Source organism: Chanos chanos, chromosome 10 (assembly GCF_902362185.1).
Source record: "Chanos chanos chromosome 10, fChaCha1.1, whole genome shotgun sequence".
Taxonomy (NCBI): Eukaryota; Metazoa; Chordata; class Actinopteri; order Gonorynchiformes; family Chanidae; genus Chanos; species Chanos chanos.
The window spans coordinates 29508012-29525602 of NC_044504.1; the positions used below are offsets into that span (position 1 = coordinate 29508012).

General features: G+C 39.5%; 1 protein-coding gene across 3 annotated transcripts in view; it reads left to right on the top strand.

The window, feature by feature from the left end:
* Positions 1-2001: 2001 nt before the first annotated feature.
* The window catches only part of usp9 (ubiquitin specific peptidase 9), a 32774-nt gene continuing 17184 nt past the window's right edge, over positions 2002-17591 (top strand). For all 3 annotated transcript variants that reach the window (XM_030785709.1, XM_030785710.1, XM_030785711.1), the window contains exons 1-18: positions 2002-2415; positions 7379-7632; positions 9867-10015; positions 10199-10278; positions 10572-10684; positions 11105-11323; positions 11661-11776; positions 11880-12131; positions 12231-12369; positions 12595-12747; positions 13072-13176; positions 13414-13620; positions 13772-13908; positions 14339-14377; positions 14999-15132; positions 15763-15850; positions 15979-16321; positions 17368-17463. In XM_030785709.1, coding sequence (XP_030641569.1) covers positions 7531-7632; positions 9867-10015; positions 10199-10278; positions 10572-10684; positions 11105-11323; positions 11661-11776; positions 11880-12131; positions 12231-12369; positions 12595-12747; positions 13072-13176; positions 13414-13620; positions 13772-13908; positions 14339-14377; positions 14999-15132; positions 15763-15850; positions 15979-16321; positions 17368-17463 — 2472 coding nt within the window. In that variant the 5' untranslated portion in view covers positions 2002-2415; positions 7379-7530. The remainder of the gene's footprint in view (positions 2416-7378; positions 7633-9866; positions 10016-10198; positions 10279-10571; positions 10685-11104; positions 11324-11660; positions 11777-11879; positions 12132-12230; positions 12370-12594; positions 12748-13071; positions 13177-13413; positions 13621-13771; positions 13909-14338; positions 14378-14998; positions 15133-15762; positions 15851-15978; positions 16322-17367; positions 17464-17591) is intronic.

Sequence of the window (17591 nt, forward strand, 5' to 3'; positions counted from 1 at the left end):
TTAAAATAATAATATAGGCATAAATCACCCCCCCCCCCCCCCCCCCCCCAAAAAAAGTAAATTAGTAAATGACATTTTCTGTTCAGAAACTGGCGATGGCAGTTTGAGTTTAAAAGGTTTCTCACACATACACATATGCTTGCAAAGCACAATCAGTTTTAGCACACTGTATATGTAACTTTCTTCTACATAATAACATTAAATGTACATTGGATCCTCCCTGAGTTTTGCAACAATGTGACAGACAAAGGTTGCTGATTTGACAACATTTAACTTCCAGTCCAGCCTTGGGACACTGCACTATCTGACAATATTTGCTTTCTCTCAGTGATCGACCAGTCTTGGATTTCAGGGCAGTACATCTAGGTCCTGTATCTGTCAGTGACATATTACAGTTCATTTTATGAATATCACCAGTATGCTATTATTTCACATTCACCTCTACACAAACTATTCATCTTGTGCTGTATATGAGAAATTATATAATAATTCATGTGTGCAATAACACAAATACACACATTTCTTGTTATTCCACATTAACTTCACATTACAGAGAACAGCATGTGAATACAGCAACATTGATTTTTGCCAAAAAGATACGAGTGACAATATGTCAAAATAAAAGCTCTGCATGTAACAGAGTAGACTTTGAGGTTCACACAAATTTGGAAATACAGTACAATATATTTCTGTTTCTTTCCATAACCAGCCAACAAAGCTACTCACACTACTCAAAAGCTGTTATTTCATTCTGTTTTGTCAGAGCTCCTTAAATAAGTGTATTATTTATTTGTCAGTCCTGTCGATTTGTTATCAGATAATTCTGTGCAATATTTTGCTCATACTGTTCTTTTGGAAGAAGATGCTGTCATGTTTTACATATTCGTTGTGTATTCCAGGAACTGGGATTTTAAAAAGAAAACTTTTTTGTTCTTTCTTTTTCAGAAAAATCTAATGGAAATGCACATATGTTCCTCTTACATTCTTATCAAAACCATGTTAAATCTATATAGAAAAGGATGATATTGCTGTTGTTTACATGATATTCAGAAAGAAAAAACACATCATCTTAATGACTATTCACTACATGCACTGTACAATTCATGATGAAACTGATAAGAAATGCAAAAAAAAAAAAAAAGAAAGAAAGAAAAGAAACCGTGCAAGTCAATATTGTACATAGAACAGAGAGATGAATCTGTAGACGATTTTAGAGATAATTATGATAACACGCAGCATTAGCAGAACTTTGGAACAGACATTGGAGGTATGCACTCAGCTGAGGACATGGTAAACAGAATATTTAGTTTCCCACAAATATTTTTTGTGAGAAGGAATGTTTGGTTTACTGTGAATAATTACATATTGGTTGCACAGTGAGTGTTCACTGAGTCATTCACAAAAGAAAAGAAGGATGCTGTGTAGCCTACTTAAGAGCAGGCACATCCCTGAAATGGCTCTACTGATGCAGGGTCTCATTATGTCACTACCGTCTCGTTATCTCTGCACTTGGCTCACTGTTTTCCTCAGGACCAAATAAAAGAATCTTCTCCTTACTTTCAGGACTGTGTGGCATCCTTTCCCTTCATATCCCCTGTTACAAAAGCAGCTCTATGGAAATTCTCAAGACTGCTTTTAAAACATTTTATACATGAAAACATTCTGCCCTCGATATAATGACGATATTATTTTAACTGTACTTACATCCCTGTAGATTATTTTAAATTGAAAGTGTATTATGAATAAAATGTATTATTATTATTATCATGACTTGTAGTGGTGGCCTTACTACTAGTAGTATCAGATAGGCTTCATATTTTGGGGTTATTTATATATTTATTAATTTTTAATTTATTCAGCTCTCAGTTCTCAAGTTGCTTAATGATGCTAGCTTCGTGATTCGGTGACCAGTTAGTTGTTGTAGTTAGCAAGCAACCAAATCTTGAAAACCCGGAATTAACCTTTCACTAAGTTATTCAGCTCAGTCTCTAAAATATCACCGTCTGCATAAAAGTATATTTGAGCGTTTGATTAAAAAGCTCAACTAACTGTACATGCCTGGTGTTCGTCTGAGTTCGGAGAGTAATTTTCAAGTTAAATGACATCTGTGCAGCGTTTTTATGCGATGGTACTGCCGCCATATTGAGTGCGAAAGCACCTGCAAAAAAAGGAGAGACTGAACTGACAAGAGATCGGGGTTGGAAGGAAGAGTAGAGGGGGGCTGCCGTTACTGGTGACGCAGGAAAACACTCAAAAATATATCAAAGGAACTGTGATAACCTTAACAGTGTATGACATTCGAAGACGCATATGTGACACATTGAATGGAGTAAACATTTGCATTGACTATATTTAACTGTTGGAAAAGTGGACGAGTTCTGACCAGAAGAAGAGGTCCTATCTATCTCATTCCTGGTAAGTGACAAGGCTAGCTCATACGCTGGCATTAGCTAGCCACAGTTATCAGCATCGCAATGCTAGGTTAAATATTTGCAAGTCAGCGTTCTTGCTAAGTTACCAGTTGACTGAGTTTATCTGGTTAGATGTTAACCTGACTACATTCGCTATGAAGTACAGGTACTTGATATCAATGTAGACAGACGACGTTATCCATAATTACAGTCAGATAAGTTGAGTAACAAGCAAGCCATCATTGTTATCCTAACTTATACCTTCATAGTAGCTAACCTAGCTACTGTTAGCTAGGATAGCTCATTGGCTAGTTTAATCCTCGCTGCATAGCAAGTGTTGATGGTTGTTGATGCCGGTTGTTGCCCTAATATTAATGAAAATGGGGGTTGGGTTAAATCTTTGTAAATTATGTGTTTATCGATAATTTTGATACTTGAAGTTATGTGACGGTTGTGTATTGCCACATAGCACTAACTTCGCTGTCACGGCCCGATGATATAAGATCCAACTTTGCTCTCTCAGGGAACCAGCAGACAGATCAGTTAGCTTCATGAACTAACTTGGTACATAACAAATGACCAGATGTAAAGGGTAGACTGGCTGGCAATCCAGATCACGTTGAAGCACTTGTCGGCTTGCTGTAAGAAAGTGTCAAGAGGCAATTAGTTAACTTCTACTAGTAAGCTAACGTTAGCATAAACAGGCCTTAAAGGCGAGCTGGAAACGGAGGCCTTTTGACTGGCTAGCTTATTTTTGACCACTTCGAAGTAGTCTTATCTTTATTTTAGCTCGTGGAAGGTCCAATGATTCTTTTAGTGTCAATCCTAGTTAATATACTGACTGAAAATACCCATGTATAAGATTATTTAATTTCGTCAAAACAAAACTAACATTTATTTGCTAAGCAGTCATACGCAACTTGCTATCTAGCTAGCTAAATCGTGTTCGGATTCTGAAGGGGTTTGTGTAACTTCAGTAGTTCGGTTAATTGTGCATTTATTGTGAGCCTGCTTGAGACAAACTGGATGATATTTGCATTTTATAGAATTGAATAGTACGTTTGCGTCGTAACCGTGAAAATAACTGCAGCTCTCTAAAGCTAAACCATTTATTTAAATGGTTTATTTAAATAATGATTATTTAAATTAAGAGAGTCCCCACAAGTACTGGCCGTTACGGTGCCCTGGGTAATTTGGCGAGTCGACTAGAAGTGTTGTTATGACATTATTTAAGTTCTATTTAAATCTAAAGGCATTGATTTGATATAGTTTACATTAGCAACGAGCTAGCTAAGCGGTCAATGTTATTGAGGTCTACAGGGAAGGATTTTTTTTAGATCAGTGGTTGATGTAAGCTTAACCTTAAAAACAAAGAAACAAACAAAAAACACTCTCAGTTTGTTTTACGAGTAGTTAGGTGCTTAACATTTGTAAGCACATAGGTATCTAATTGATCACGCAACTCCAAATTTGATAACCAAATGTCTTTCTTCGATCGGCGTGATCATAGGGAATAAGTCCAGTTTGCCATAGATTTGGGGCAGTTAAATGACATCTGGGCCAAATGGTAACACTTTGTCTGTACCAGTAGAATACCTGTGTAAGCTTTGTAAATATCAACCCCTCGGGAGTGATTCGCAGATTATGATCATTTTAAATAGCCAAGCTATCACTATGTATCCCCATGTATCTCGACAGTGTTTGACCTGCACTACGAGGCGTGGTTTTCTGGAGCTCTCAATGTAATGAAACGCGTTGCTAAGTCAAGTTCTGCATTCTTCTTATACTTTTGATCGGATGAGCCAAAGTCAGCGTCTAATGATAGACAACATTTAAAATACAGAATGTTTATCGATCGTAATCAGTTGCATGTCTTAGAAAACACACTTCATCGACCAATTCCTAAGTATGTAGCAGTGATTTTAGTCTCTGATCCAGTTATTTGTCACACCGTTAGGGGCTGTAAACTAGTTCCTTTTTGTTGCGAAGGACGTGTAATCAGAAGTTTTCAAAAGGAAGATAGTGTGATGTAGCTTATATATAAATGTGTTTTTGGAAGATACATTTCTTTGTGATTGCTTAACATTTCAAAGATGGCTAAGATTGACAGAGCAACCATAATTTTGCTTTGTGTCACTTTTAAATAACTGTGTGTGTATCTTTATATATTGGGTGGTTCAGTTGTCCCCTCAACCATAAGATGGACGCTATGCTGCAATGGTTGAATGCTTTGGACACCTGCAGAGATAAGGAAGTAATGCAAGTTGACTTAGAATAGAGTGAGATTGAGCCAAGTGGAAAATGTGTTGATGTCTTAAGTCACTTGCACCCCTGGTAAAGACTGAACGAGCAAGACAACAGTAATGAAAAATTATATTCTGTTGAACCTGAGATAGAGTTGCTCAAGAAACAGTAGTAAACCTGTCCAGTAGAGGATGCAAGTACATTTTGTGTCTGCCCACAGTAAAACGGAGTAGAAGGCAGTTAAGTATGTATCAACTTACTTGCATCAGACACAGCCAATATTCCAGGAGGTTCTCTTCAATGTCAGTGATGTGAATAATTTTGCAGAACACCCGTCCATTTCTTATACATTGTAAAAGATGAAGATCACACACCACCCCTGTAATACAATTTTTTTTAGGTGAGCAATGAGAGTTTGGAGGCACTGAGTGTATCTACGGACCTGTTTATTTACCCATATAAAAATGAAATAAATAGAACTGCTGTGAACTGGCCCTATCATATGTAGAGTTATGGTATAGTTGTCAGAGGGGATGTGTGCTGAGGGAAGAGGGCACAGCTGTTGTGGTTTTCTCATGACGTTACACAGGCAGTCACTGTTCTGGTAGCCTTATTCATTTGAATATCCCAAGCTCAGTTATTTCACCATTTGAACTCAGTGAATTCAAATCTCCTCTTTCACTCAAATTTTTATCCGTGTTCGAAGGCTGTGTTGTGTTTGAATGTAGTGTGCGTTTATAAGGAGTTAGGGAGCAGTTAAAAGAGAAGAACAGTACTTATGGCCAGTGTGGAAACTCCTCAAACTGTAGAAAACGTGTCCCAAAGCCTCAGAATAGCTAGAGTGGCTTTTAATTTTGCCTTGAGAGGTGGCATTCTTACTACCATGGTGTAAACAATTTTGTTTTGCAGGAACCAAGAATGGCTTAAATTAATCTGATATTTTATACTATCCAAAGCATAACTGCTCTCTGATCACCAGACAGTGGATCTACAGGTTCCTGGGAGATACTTGTTCAAATTTATATAGTCCTCTTGCATGAAAATATCATAAAGAATAATTCATCATACTGAGGTTTAATTATAGTCAGTTTGTCAGATTATGGCTAGAAGAAAAATTGTAATTGTAGGATGCCATCTTGTTATTTATATTGCATGTTTTGATGCCGAGTACTTGATTTATTTTTTTGATATGCGGGATGTTTGCAAAAAGATCCAAAAAGCATATTGTTGTCTGTGCCCAGCTGAGAGCTACACAGCGAAAATTGACCTAATTTCAGCTAATAATGACAGCAAACCTTTCTGGCCAAAATTTTAATTGTAGAAGAAGAAGAAGAAGAAGAAGTGTTAGGCTACACAAAAGTCAAAGAACACTGTCCATACTGTAGAGTGCATTGAGTGCACTTCCAGTCTGTGAAAGACCTTTGCCTGGGACCAGTATTGGTGATGTTGACAAATTCATATCCTGATAATTTGGCAAAATGTCATAATCACTGTTATTGATAGGACACATGCAGCTTGTTCAGTAATGTATTGAACTACTTTGAACAGTTGCTCTTTTCTTTGTTCATATCTGCAGTAAAAAATTAACAGACCTTTGCTCAGATTTTTTGATATAATGAACTCAGTAGAAGTTGTTCACTGGGTCATGGGAACCTCAGCCCTAACACACCTGAGTTAAGTCAGCTAATCATTAGTCTGTTGATTGGTTGAATTTTGTCAGTGTGTTAGGTCTTGGCTGGAAGAGAAACCTACAATCTTGCACCAGCAGTTTTTGCTGACTATGGCTGGCTTGTCTGACAGGATTTGTTCCTTGCGTACCTCACGCATTCACAACATGCCATATTATTGTTCAGGCTATTCCTTGTTTTGATGCAGGGTGCCTCATTTTGACTTTGGACATGCCAAGAGTAGGTTATTACCTCAGACTGTTCAAGCAGTCATTGGCTGTGCCTTTTATTAACTATGGCTAGTTTGTCTTACTGGATTTTTTGTTTGTTTGTTTGTTCCGACGTCTTCTCAGAGAGTGTCTGGTAAATATCGATGTGCACTGTTATAATGTCGACACATCTCAAGACTATATTCTTCAGTTAGTCCCTCTTTGATCCTGACAGTCAGTTATCATGCATGCTGAGGATAAATAGAGGTATTCGTCTGGCTGGTTTAAAGTCCCTCGGTCATCAGGTTCTTTGCCTGACTCAGTCATTGTGTTGACAGGATGACACAGCAAATGGAACTCTGAGCATGTTGACTTCATAACACTGGCTCCAGCCACTAGTGTTTTCGGCCGTTCAACTCGGCATTGTCTCTAAGTGCATTTAATGATAAACGCTCGCTGTTTCACTTTCCTCTGCTAGTCCCACTTAATTTTCCTAGTCTTATCTTCAGAGTGGATTCTCTGAGGCTAGCATTCACCATAGAAATCACTTCACAGCACAAATGATCAGTAATAAGGCATGTTTTTTTTTTCTTATTCCACATGATAAATAGAGTAGGAAAGAAACAGTAGAACTTGATCTAAAGTCAGACGAAAGCCGATTCCTCAGAATAAAAATAGAAACATTGCAACGACTGTACGATGTTTTGTGTCTAGAAAATCTGAAATTAATTCAGTGTTTGTTTTCCTCTCCAGTATTTTTCCTTTTATTTCTATCTATTGTCTAAAATTAACTGTCGACTCGGTGTACATATTTAGCTAACATTCTGCTCTCTGTTTTCTCTTGTAGGTTATGCAATGGTCTCTGTAAGACACCTTCAGGTGGTTCTTTCGCTTTCACGCATATGCTGGTTCTTTGTCATTGCTGAGGAGGCAGTGATTTCTTCCCGTGCACCAGCAACATAAGTGGACAAGATTGCAAAGATCTGCCCTGTGTCGAGCATGACGGCCACGACCCGTGGCTCTCCCGTGGGAGGGAATGACAGCCAGGGCCAGGGCCAGGCTCCGGACGGCCAGTCCCAGCCCCCACTCCCCCAGAATCAGGTCGGTGCTCCACTTACCGTCCCCTTTTCTCATCTGCTTGTCTAGGATGAACTTACCAAATCCCAGCTCTAGGTTTGTAAAGCAAAAAGCTTTAGCATATTGCTATCATCTGTAATAAACAAAAACAAGGCCCTGAAAAGTTTGTGAGCATCAAACGAATAGTTAATCAATTAAATCAGCTTAGTTAACCTGATTTGCACCTGAACACGCTGCTGATGTACCTCTAAATATTTACTGACTGTTCCGTGGAGCTTTTTAAGCATAGGTTCTATTTGATTATGGTAGATTAGAAACATCCACTGAAATTCTGTCAGAAATCCACATTCCTTTAGATTGAAGCACCAGCGATATGAGCACAATTGCAAAGTTATATCCAATTCAGTAGCAAAAGAATAGTCATAAACTCCTGCTAAAAATAGTGCTGGCTTGGAAACTACATTTTCACTTGATGTGAAAGTTCACTTAGTTGAGTTCACCCAACAGTAAGAACTTCTGATACAGAAAAGAAAATGTGTCATGGTAAAATTAGTACATGTTGTTGTTTTTGGATGAATTACCCAAAGGATGGATACTCTTGCGTGTCATCAGCATCCAGCAGCACACCAGAGTAGAAATCCAGATGCTTCTGTCTTCTTGGAAAGCTGAGAACTTAATGCTTGATATTAAAGTAGATGACTGACACTTAACCTAAACAAACCTAACAGAAAAGAGATCTGCTAGAATGGAAAGTACCCCTCGGTTTTGTGCTGTGGGCGTTGGCTTGGCAGGTCATGTCTCAGGTTATTTATGGTGATTTGCTTAAACTTTTGGTTTCACTCTGCTGAAATCATCCTGTTCCATTGCACTTCCTTTCAAACACCAAACGATCAGCACTTTAGATCATGACAAGGCAGTTCTGTATGTGAGACAGAGTAGATACAGTGCAAAACCCTATAACTACACTCAAATCAAGAACACAAATAGCGTGACGTAGACTTGATGTAAAAGACATTGCTTATAACTGCAGCTCTGCACACCCTAGAGGAGTGTATAACCTGAGAGAGTTTCACTACACTAAACATTCAGTTACCACTTGTGTGGGATGGTCTGTTTATTGTTACAATAGTTTGCCGCTCCTGTGCACAGGGAATAAATAACATGAGCTGCAGAATCAGAATATGAGAGCGCAGAGATGCAATTTTATTATGTTCCACTGGGGAACGCTGTCATAGCAGTGCATCACTGTTGCTCTGCCAGCCACAAGCTCTCACACCTGGTACGTGCTGAGAGGGGAGGAATCACTGAGCGTGAGGTGCTTGCCATAATAAAAAAGAAAGAAAAAAATAAAAGGCTCTAGTTTGTTAGAGATGTGTAAGATCCCAGACATGAGAAGCAAACTGTCTATGTAGGTCAGCCAAGCAGAAGGAGCCTTTTCCAACACACCCCCACATTTCCCAAGTTCTGCAGGCTCCATTCAGCTCTGCAGCCAATGCCTCATGACACATTCACTGATTAACATGCCACAGGAAACCGTGGAAGAGCATCCCACATCTCTTTTCCGTCAGTGTCTCATTCTACACACACACACACACACACACACTCTGTCTCTCTTCCTCTCTCTCTCTTCCTCCCTCTCTCCCTCTCTCTCTCTTTTCCGCAGACATGCATTATATCTATCTTGGTGCTTACACTTCACAGCAATTCCTCCTTCTATTTTTTGCTCCCTGGTATATACACAAAGAACACAAACTCTCGTTTTCTCACCCTTGACTGGTGGTGATGTATTGTTATTGGTTTGTGCGATGTTCAGTGATATCTGTTCATCAATTTACTGACAAATCCTGATTGCAGTCTTATAAACACATTAAGCTTCAAGGAGAATAAGCTGTGGGTGGTTCCCTGTCTACTCTGTATGTGTCAGCTCAGCTGGGTTGCCCATTTTCATTATGCCTTGTCTTTTTTTTGCACCAGGATACATGTTTTATTACGTGGAAGTACCAGTTTTCTAACCATTTCCCTGGATTTGTAACACGACATGCATGTTGTATATACATAGGGCCTTTGCTAACCTTTGGGCCACCGGATCACAGTGTTATATTTACCTTAGTCTGAATATTTGCCTATGGAGTTTTTTCAATGGGACCCTTCATCTATGGGCTGATTTAGAGAGGAGCAGCAGCTCTCGGTTCTTCAGTCATCCAACTAGTTTCATTTCCTGTGTGCTGACTCCATGCTCTATATTCCTCTGCCCTTAGACGTCCTCTCCGAACTCCTCCAATGAAAACTCCCCAGTGAGCCCACCGGAAGAACAAGGCCAAGGGGACTGCCAGGCACAGCTGGAGGAGGAGGAGGAACCAGCCTTCCCCCATGCTGACCTGGCCAAATTAGATGATATGATTAACAGGTAACAGCCCAACTGATCAGTATTTGCTTGGCTGATGTTTTAGTGTTACCCACATTTCACACTGATCTGTAGAACTTGTTTAGCTCTCAGTATTAGCATAATCATAAGCTGCTCTGTGTATTTGGGAGAAGTGAGTGTGAGAGAAAAAAAATGAGATTTCATTAATCTGTACTTGTGATCTAGACCCCGCTGGGTTGTTCCAGTTTTGCCAAAGGGTGAATTAGAAGTTCTTCTTGAAGCTGCTATAGATCTCTGTAAAAAAGGTAAAAAAAACTGCATCATTTTCCTTGCTCTTATTTTACCACACTTTTCTGCTGTTGTAAAAGAATATTTAAAACAAAACCTGTAATTTTCTCAGGCTATGTCAGCTTAAATGGAAAGTCTGTTAAGACTGGTGGAGAAAAAAAAATCTGAGGCACTCCATAGTAACATTTCATTTCCATTTTGCTCTTAGAAGCTGCTATTAGTGAGTGCTAATTTGATGATTACCCATTTTACTTTTGCTTTTAAGGGGATACATCAGGCTCTAATATCTTTTGCTCATTTTTCTCACAAGGACTTGACGTGAAGTGTGAGGCATGCCAGAGGTTTTTCCGAGATGGCTTGACAATATCCTTTACGAAAATACTGACAGACGAGGCTGTTAGTGGATGGAAATTTGAGATTCATGTGAGTTCTTCATGCTTTATTTAGGTGTCATTATTCTGCTTTCCAGAAACCGGCTCACTGTTGTAATGAATTTTTTTTTTTTTTTGAGTGCGCCAGGAGTTTTATAACCCAGCAGCTCTCTCATAAATCCGCTTTTTTATTAAGCTGTTGAGTTGTATGCTCTTTTCAGTGGCACTGTCTTACTTGCCTGTTTCATCAGCAACATAACATTTATCAAAGGGGCCCTTAGTGATAAAACCAAGCCAGATATGTGAATTCTTGGGGATGGTAATGAGACGTCCTTTTGGTCCTGACTCCCGTTGGGTCTTCGTAACAGATTTAAGATTAGCTTCCCTCTAGTCAGGGCAAGTTTTAGTCACTGTAACTGAAGCAGCACAAATTGCTTGATCATCTCATCACATATCATTCTTGCCTCCACAGAGGTGCATTATCAATAACACCCACCGTTTGATCGAGCTGTGTGTGGCAAAGCTCTCTCAGGACTGGTTCCCTCTTCTTGAGCTGCTGGCCATGGCCACAAACCCCCACTGTAAGTTTCACATCTACAACGGTACCCGGCCCTCTGAGACGGTGCCTGCCGGGGTGCAGCTGGCTGAGGATGAGCTGTTTGCCCGTCCTCCAGACCCTCGTTCTCCCAAGGTAAGCCTGTGGATCCAGCCGAATTACTACGGAGCCCGCCGTAACGCACTGCACTGCTCTGTGTTCCTTTTTTTCCTGTATCCCCGGGGGGTGTAAGTTACTTAAAGAATTGAAAGCTGATAAGTGTCTAGTTTTTTGGCCTTTGTTATGTAATATTTTTGGAACACATGATAAAAAGAAAGGCCTGAATAATGCTTTGCGTAGAGAGATTATTTTGAGGAGTGCCTCAGAAAAGTCTTGTCACTTAATCTTTTTAACTGCTTTGCTCTGAATTTTGTGGAGAAGGGCTGGTAGCCTGTTTTTAACCTGGTACTATGTTATTTTTTTGTGCTCACAGGGATGGTTGGTGGATTTAATAAACAAATTCGGCACATTAAATGGGTTTCAAATTCTGCACGATCGATTCATGAGTGGCCAGGCTCTGAACGTTCAGATCATTGCTGCCCTCATCAAGTAAGAAAACTTTCAGACGTTACACACATCGTGTCAGATGTCAGAGTCAAGATTTCTTAATACTGATTTGTTTGGCCTTTTTGTGTGTGCGACTTTTTTCCAGGCCTTTTGGGCAGTGCTACGAGTTTCTCACTTTGCACACGGTGAAGAAGTACTTACTTCCCATAATAGAAATGGTTCCGCAATTTCTAGAAAATCTCACAGATGAGGAGTTGAAAAAGGAAGCCAAGAACGAAGCCAAAAATGATGCTCTGTCTATGATAATCAAATCGCTGAAGAACCTTGCTTCACGAGTACCAGGGCAAGAGGAAACCGTGAAGAACTTAGAGATTTTTAGGTTAAAAATGATTCTTAGGTGAGCGATTTGTTTTTCCCCCACTGAACTCGTGTACATGATGTTGTTGCATAAATACGCTATGTGTAGCACTCTGATTATAATACATTTTGTCCACAGGTTATTGCAAATTTCTTCTTTTAATGGTAAAATGAATGCACTAAATGAAGTCAACAAGGTGATCTCCAGTGTTTCCTACTACACACATCGTCATGGAAACCCCGAAGAGGAAGAGTGGCTTACCGCAGAACGCATGGCCGTGAGTTAAAAAGTTTACTTCTGTCCTGACCAGTCCATAACCTCATAGTCTTAGGGAATGTTTACAAATTCCCTTAGCACACCAGACATAACCCTGAAATGTTTACGTAACCACAATTACTTTTGGGATGTTTGGCCTTCATTCTGTCCGTGACATAACAACAATCTCATGGGCATTCACTCTTATGGGTTTACTTTAAGCTGACCATGCATGTTCATTTTCCAGGAGTGGATTCAGCAGAACAACATTTTGTCCATTGTGCTTCGAGACAGCCTTCACCAGCCACAGTATGTGGAAAAACTGGAGAAAATCCTCCGCTTTGTAATCAAGGAGAAGGCTCTTACTCTTCAGGACCTGGACAACATTTGGGCAGCTCAGGTGAAGTCACTCACTACATTAATGCTGCTGTATTTATAGGCATGTAGAATATCTCTTTAACGATGAACCCTTTCAGAGTTATGACGTGTGGATACAGACCATTACAGATAAAATACAACACACCCATTACAGATTACGGTACTGCATTTTTAAAGGATATTTAATAGTTAATGCCTGGACATTACCTCTAGAAATGTACTGTTCATTCTGCCTCTGTTACTCTTCAAGGCTTAGATCAGCAGTGTTGGGTTTAAAATGACTGTGTTCAAAGAGCTGTTTTATTTGCTCAGATTGAATTAACTTATTTTTTTCATGTGTCCGTAGGCTGGGAAGCATGAAGCTATTGTGAAGAATGTTCATGACCTCTTGGCAAAGCTTGCTTGGGATTTCTCGCCAGAGCAGTTGGACCACCTCTTTGACTGCTTTAAGGTGATCGTCTCTTAGTGACACTTACATTCATGCTTGACAGATATTCCTTTTTTTTTTTTTTTTTTTGGTGTCAGCTTTATAATCTCCACGCACTAATTATTTTTTAGACCTCGCCTTTTACATCAGCAATTATAAATGAAGCATATAATTACAGGACAGCAGTTCTGTAATTACTGTTCTCTCAAGTCCACAGGTGACAGTAGATCTAACCTTTCGGGATTGATATGTGGTTTGTAGGCAAGTTGGACCAACGCGAGCAAAAAGCAACGGGAGAAGCTGTTGGAGCTGATTCGTCGGCTGGCTGAGGATGACAAAGATGGCGTGATGGCTCACAAAGTGCTGAATCTGTTGTGGAACCTTGCCCACAGCGATGATGTTCCCGTAGATATTATGGACCAGGCTCTGAGCGCGCATATCAAGATCCTGGATTACAGCTGCTCCCAGGTGCTTTCTTAAGCAAAACTCAAACAAACCGCTCTAGGGCATACATCAATACCCCGCACTGACTGCAAACCCCTAAAATCAATCACAGCCATGTCTTTAATCCCTTGTGGCGTGACGAAATGAGGAAGTAACTAAATTTGAATCTTTGCAGGACCGAGATACCCAGAAGATTCAGTGGATTGATCGTTTTATTGAAGAGTTGCGAACCAATGATAAGTGGGTTATTCCTGCACTTAAACAAATCCGAGAGATCTGCAGCTTGTTTGGGGAGGCCCCTCAGAATTTGAGGTAATGAGACTGTCCTGATCATTAGAGTAGCCAGTAGGTTGTCCATGGATCCAGAACGTCATTGGAATGGAACTAAATGACCCCATGTATTGTATCGGAATTGGGTATATTTGCCATGCAGTTGTTTTATTTGTGCACATTTTTTTGCCTTGGCATTTAGCTTTACTTACCATGCTGAATATTTTATTTATTTACGTGCATGGTTTTGTTTTTGTTAGTTCAAGAAAAGCATGTTCTGCCTGTCTTATCTCAAACATGCCAGATGTTTAGGAGTATAGCGTCTCTAAATGTAGAGCACTAGTGGGCAAATTTTTATGATTTATTCCACTGGTCTTCTCTCCTTGACATTCTAACACCATACATATAACACACTTAAGAAATAACAAGTAATGTAGCAAACATATCGTGCCCATGCCTGTTGTTTTTTCAGAAAGAAAATACCTATTAACATACAAAAGAGCTTAGAGGGGTAAGTTTAAAGCCAATTTGGGAACTATTATCATTACTATTGAAATTCAAATTCAGCTGAAACATGCTTTCAAGTTTTATGACAAGTCTATAATTCTCAAGAGCGTTAAATTTGCTTCAGCAGACCTCTCTTGGTCTCTCATGCTCCAGCTCATCTAGTCATAAATCATCGGCAACCTCTGGTGTTGAGGTTCATGGTTGGGGGTAAATTTGGGGAGGCTTAACCTGCATTTTCCAAAACTATAAGCCTTTGCAAGGATTTTTACTTTACTAAAACTCTTTTTCTTGCTTTTGCTTTGACAGACCTTCCTCTTGATAGTATACAGCATAAAGAGCTGCATAACTGCTTTTACTCAAAGATCAAAAATTGATACCGAACACTGAAATTTCCTAACTGCAACAAAACATGCTACGTGCCGATAGATATATGCCACACGCAGCAAATACTGGTCTTTTTGTAAATTTGGACGGAGACAGTTACCCGTTGTTCCTCAGTTAGCAAAATTCATTTGGCAACCAAAAGTTTTCTCTTTTTAAATAAATAGAACAGACAGCTATTAACTTAATTTTGAAATTGTGTCATTTTCTCCTGTTTTTAAAATGTGTCTCTCTCTTCTTTCAGTCAAACACAAAGAAGCCCACATGTCTTTTATCGACATGACCTGATCAACCAGCTGCAGCACAACCATGCATTGGTCACTCTGGTTGCTGAGAACCTCTCAGCATACATGGAGAGCATGAGACAGTTCTCCAAAGGTTGGTTGGCTCAGTGGGTCTGCACTCCACGCTATGGAGAAAATATACAATGTGTGGTAACTTGCTGGATGTTACGATTTCTTTGATTCTATGTGCTGCATGTGTAGACCCTGGTTATGAATAGATTTTGTTTGCTGTGTAATGAAATCAAAATAATTTCCATCTATTTTTCGAGTTTGTTCGACTCTATTTTAGACTGCTCGACATATTTTAAGTAAAACTGGTGTTTGCAAATAGTTATCTCTTTTATAAGCTAAGTGATGCCACATGATAGATGTACTTCCCCTTGTCAGTACCAGATCTTCTGCTGATGCCCATTCTTGGCATCAGTTGTTTCTTCAAAACCTCTCGTTTTAGTACTTGGTTACTTGACTGTTTTACATAGCGTACGTTTCTCTGTGCGTCCCACTCTTGGCCATCCTGATAATGCAGCCCTATGTGATGTGTTTATCATGGAAATTTGTATCACGATAATAAAAATACAATAAATACTACAGCTCTAGTGCTAATGTTAGAGTGTATGCTCTGTTTCAAACTGTCCTCCTATTCAGTGATATAAATTGTTAATATGAATAAGAATCAAATGTACCCCTGCTAACGTCAGCTGCCTCCGATGTCGGTTTTCAACAGAGCACACAGACTTTGACCCGCAAACTGTAAGGCCAGGAAGCCGCTATAGTCACGTGCAGGAAGTTCAGGAGCGGCTCAACTTCTTGAGGTAAGAGAGTTCTTCTACTTTCAGCAATGTTCATATATGACATATCAAAGTTAATTTGGTTTCCTGTATACGAGTTCAATACCCTTGAAGTCACTGTTTGTTTGTTTTGTTTTGTTTTTATCGTTCAGGTTTCTGCTGAAGGATGGGCAGCTGTGGCTGTGTGCTCCTCAGGCAAAGCAGATCTGGAAGTGCCTGGCAGAGAACGCTGTGTTCCTGTGTGACCGGGAGGCCTGCTTTAAATGGTACTCCAAGCTAATGGGTGATGAGCCTGATCTGGATCCAGACATCAACAAGGACTTCTTTGAGAACAATGTTCTGCAGCTGGACCCCTCGCTGCTAACAGAAAATGGCATGAAATGCTTCGAGCGCTTCTTCAAGGCGGTTAACTGCAGAGAGGGGAAGCTGGTGGCCAAACGTAGGGCTTACATGATGGATGACCTGGAGTTGATAGGACTGGATTACCTCTGGAGGGTATGTCTGACAGCTGCCTGTATCATTAACACAAACTGTTTCTTCTTACTTATGCTGTTGTTTTAAGATTCAAAAAAAGTCTCTTGAAAATGATTTAAATGAAGCTAAATCTACATTGGTAATTAAATGATAGCCTTTGTTCTCATTGCTTGGTCAGGATTTTTTTGGTAACAGAGCAAGGCTGTGACCCAGTTTAAAGTTTCCTGATTGTTAATTTATTTATGTATTTATTCATTTTGGTGGCCTACAATCTCTATTTGTAAAGAAAACATGTTTCTTTGCATTTTAAAAGGGCTAACAAATATGAAGTGTTTGGGAGTTGACTGTGAGCTGTGTATAAGTAGAGCATTACATGAATTCAGCCACTAATTCTGCTCCTTGTGTGCCTCTGAAGATTAGCAGGCACATGTTTGCTTTTCTGGTTTCGCTCTGATAGCAATTATCCCTTCCTTAGCAGCAGAGGAATAAACCTTTTTATATGTTTATCTTTTCTTTTTTTTTTTTTTTTTTAACGTGTTCATCCAATTTCCTCCCCACTCAGATTTTTTAGTGACTCATTGCCTTTACCACTTTTATAGAGAACGGATTTGACGTATAAATATATCCATGTTCATTACACAACAGTAATGTTTCAGTTTTGCCTGCTGATTGATCACATTTAATTCCAGAGTGATGAGGTGTTGCTTGGAGGAAGGGGAAATCTGGCACGACATGTTGAACTGAACATTAACAACAGACCTCCAGCCAAGAATTGCATCAATACAAATATTAAAGAAATGTCTATATAAATTTTTGTTAGATCAAATGTTAGATCAGCGTATTATTTTTCTAGCCCCATAAATCTTGGTCCACATTTAACTTCACTCGGATAACATTCTGGTGAAGGCAAATTCTGATAACGTCTGCTAACCAGCTGTGGAAGTTAATTTGTAGTTAAATTGCACTGCATGCAAAGTGTGGTGATTCAGTGTTCAAACTGTTTCTCACTTGGACATGAATGGATGAGGCCCATTTATCTGGTCTTCTCATTTTTTTCTCTGTGTCAGGTTGTGATTCAAGGAAGCGATGATATTGCGAGTCGAGCAATAGATTTGCTCAAAGAGATTTACACAAACCTCGGACCAAAATTACAAGTCAATCAGGTAATGTTATCCTCTCAAGGATAATGTCGTTAATGAATTTCTGCTCATAGTAATTGAATGGTATGGTATAATGAATGCTGATTTATACCCATAACATGCCTGTTAGTCATACTTCCCAGTTTGAAAAG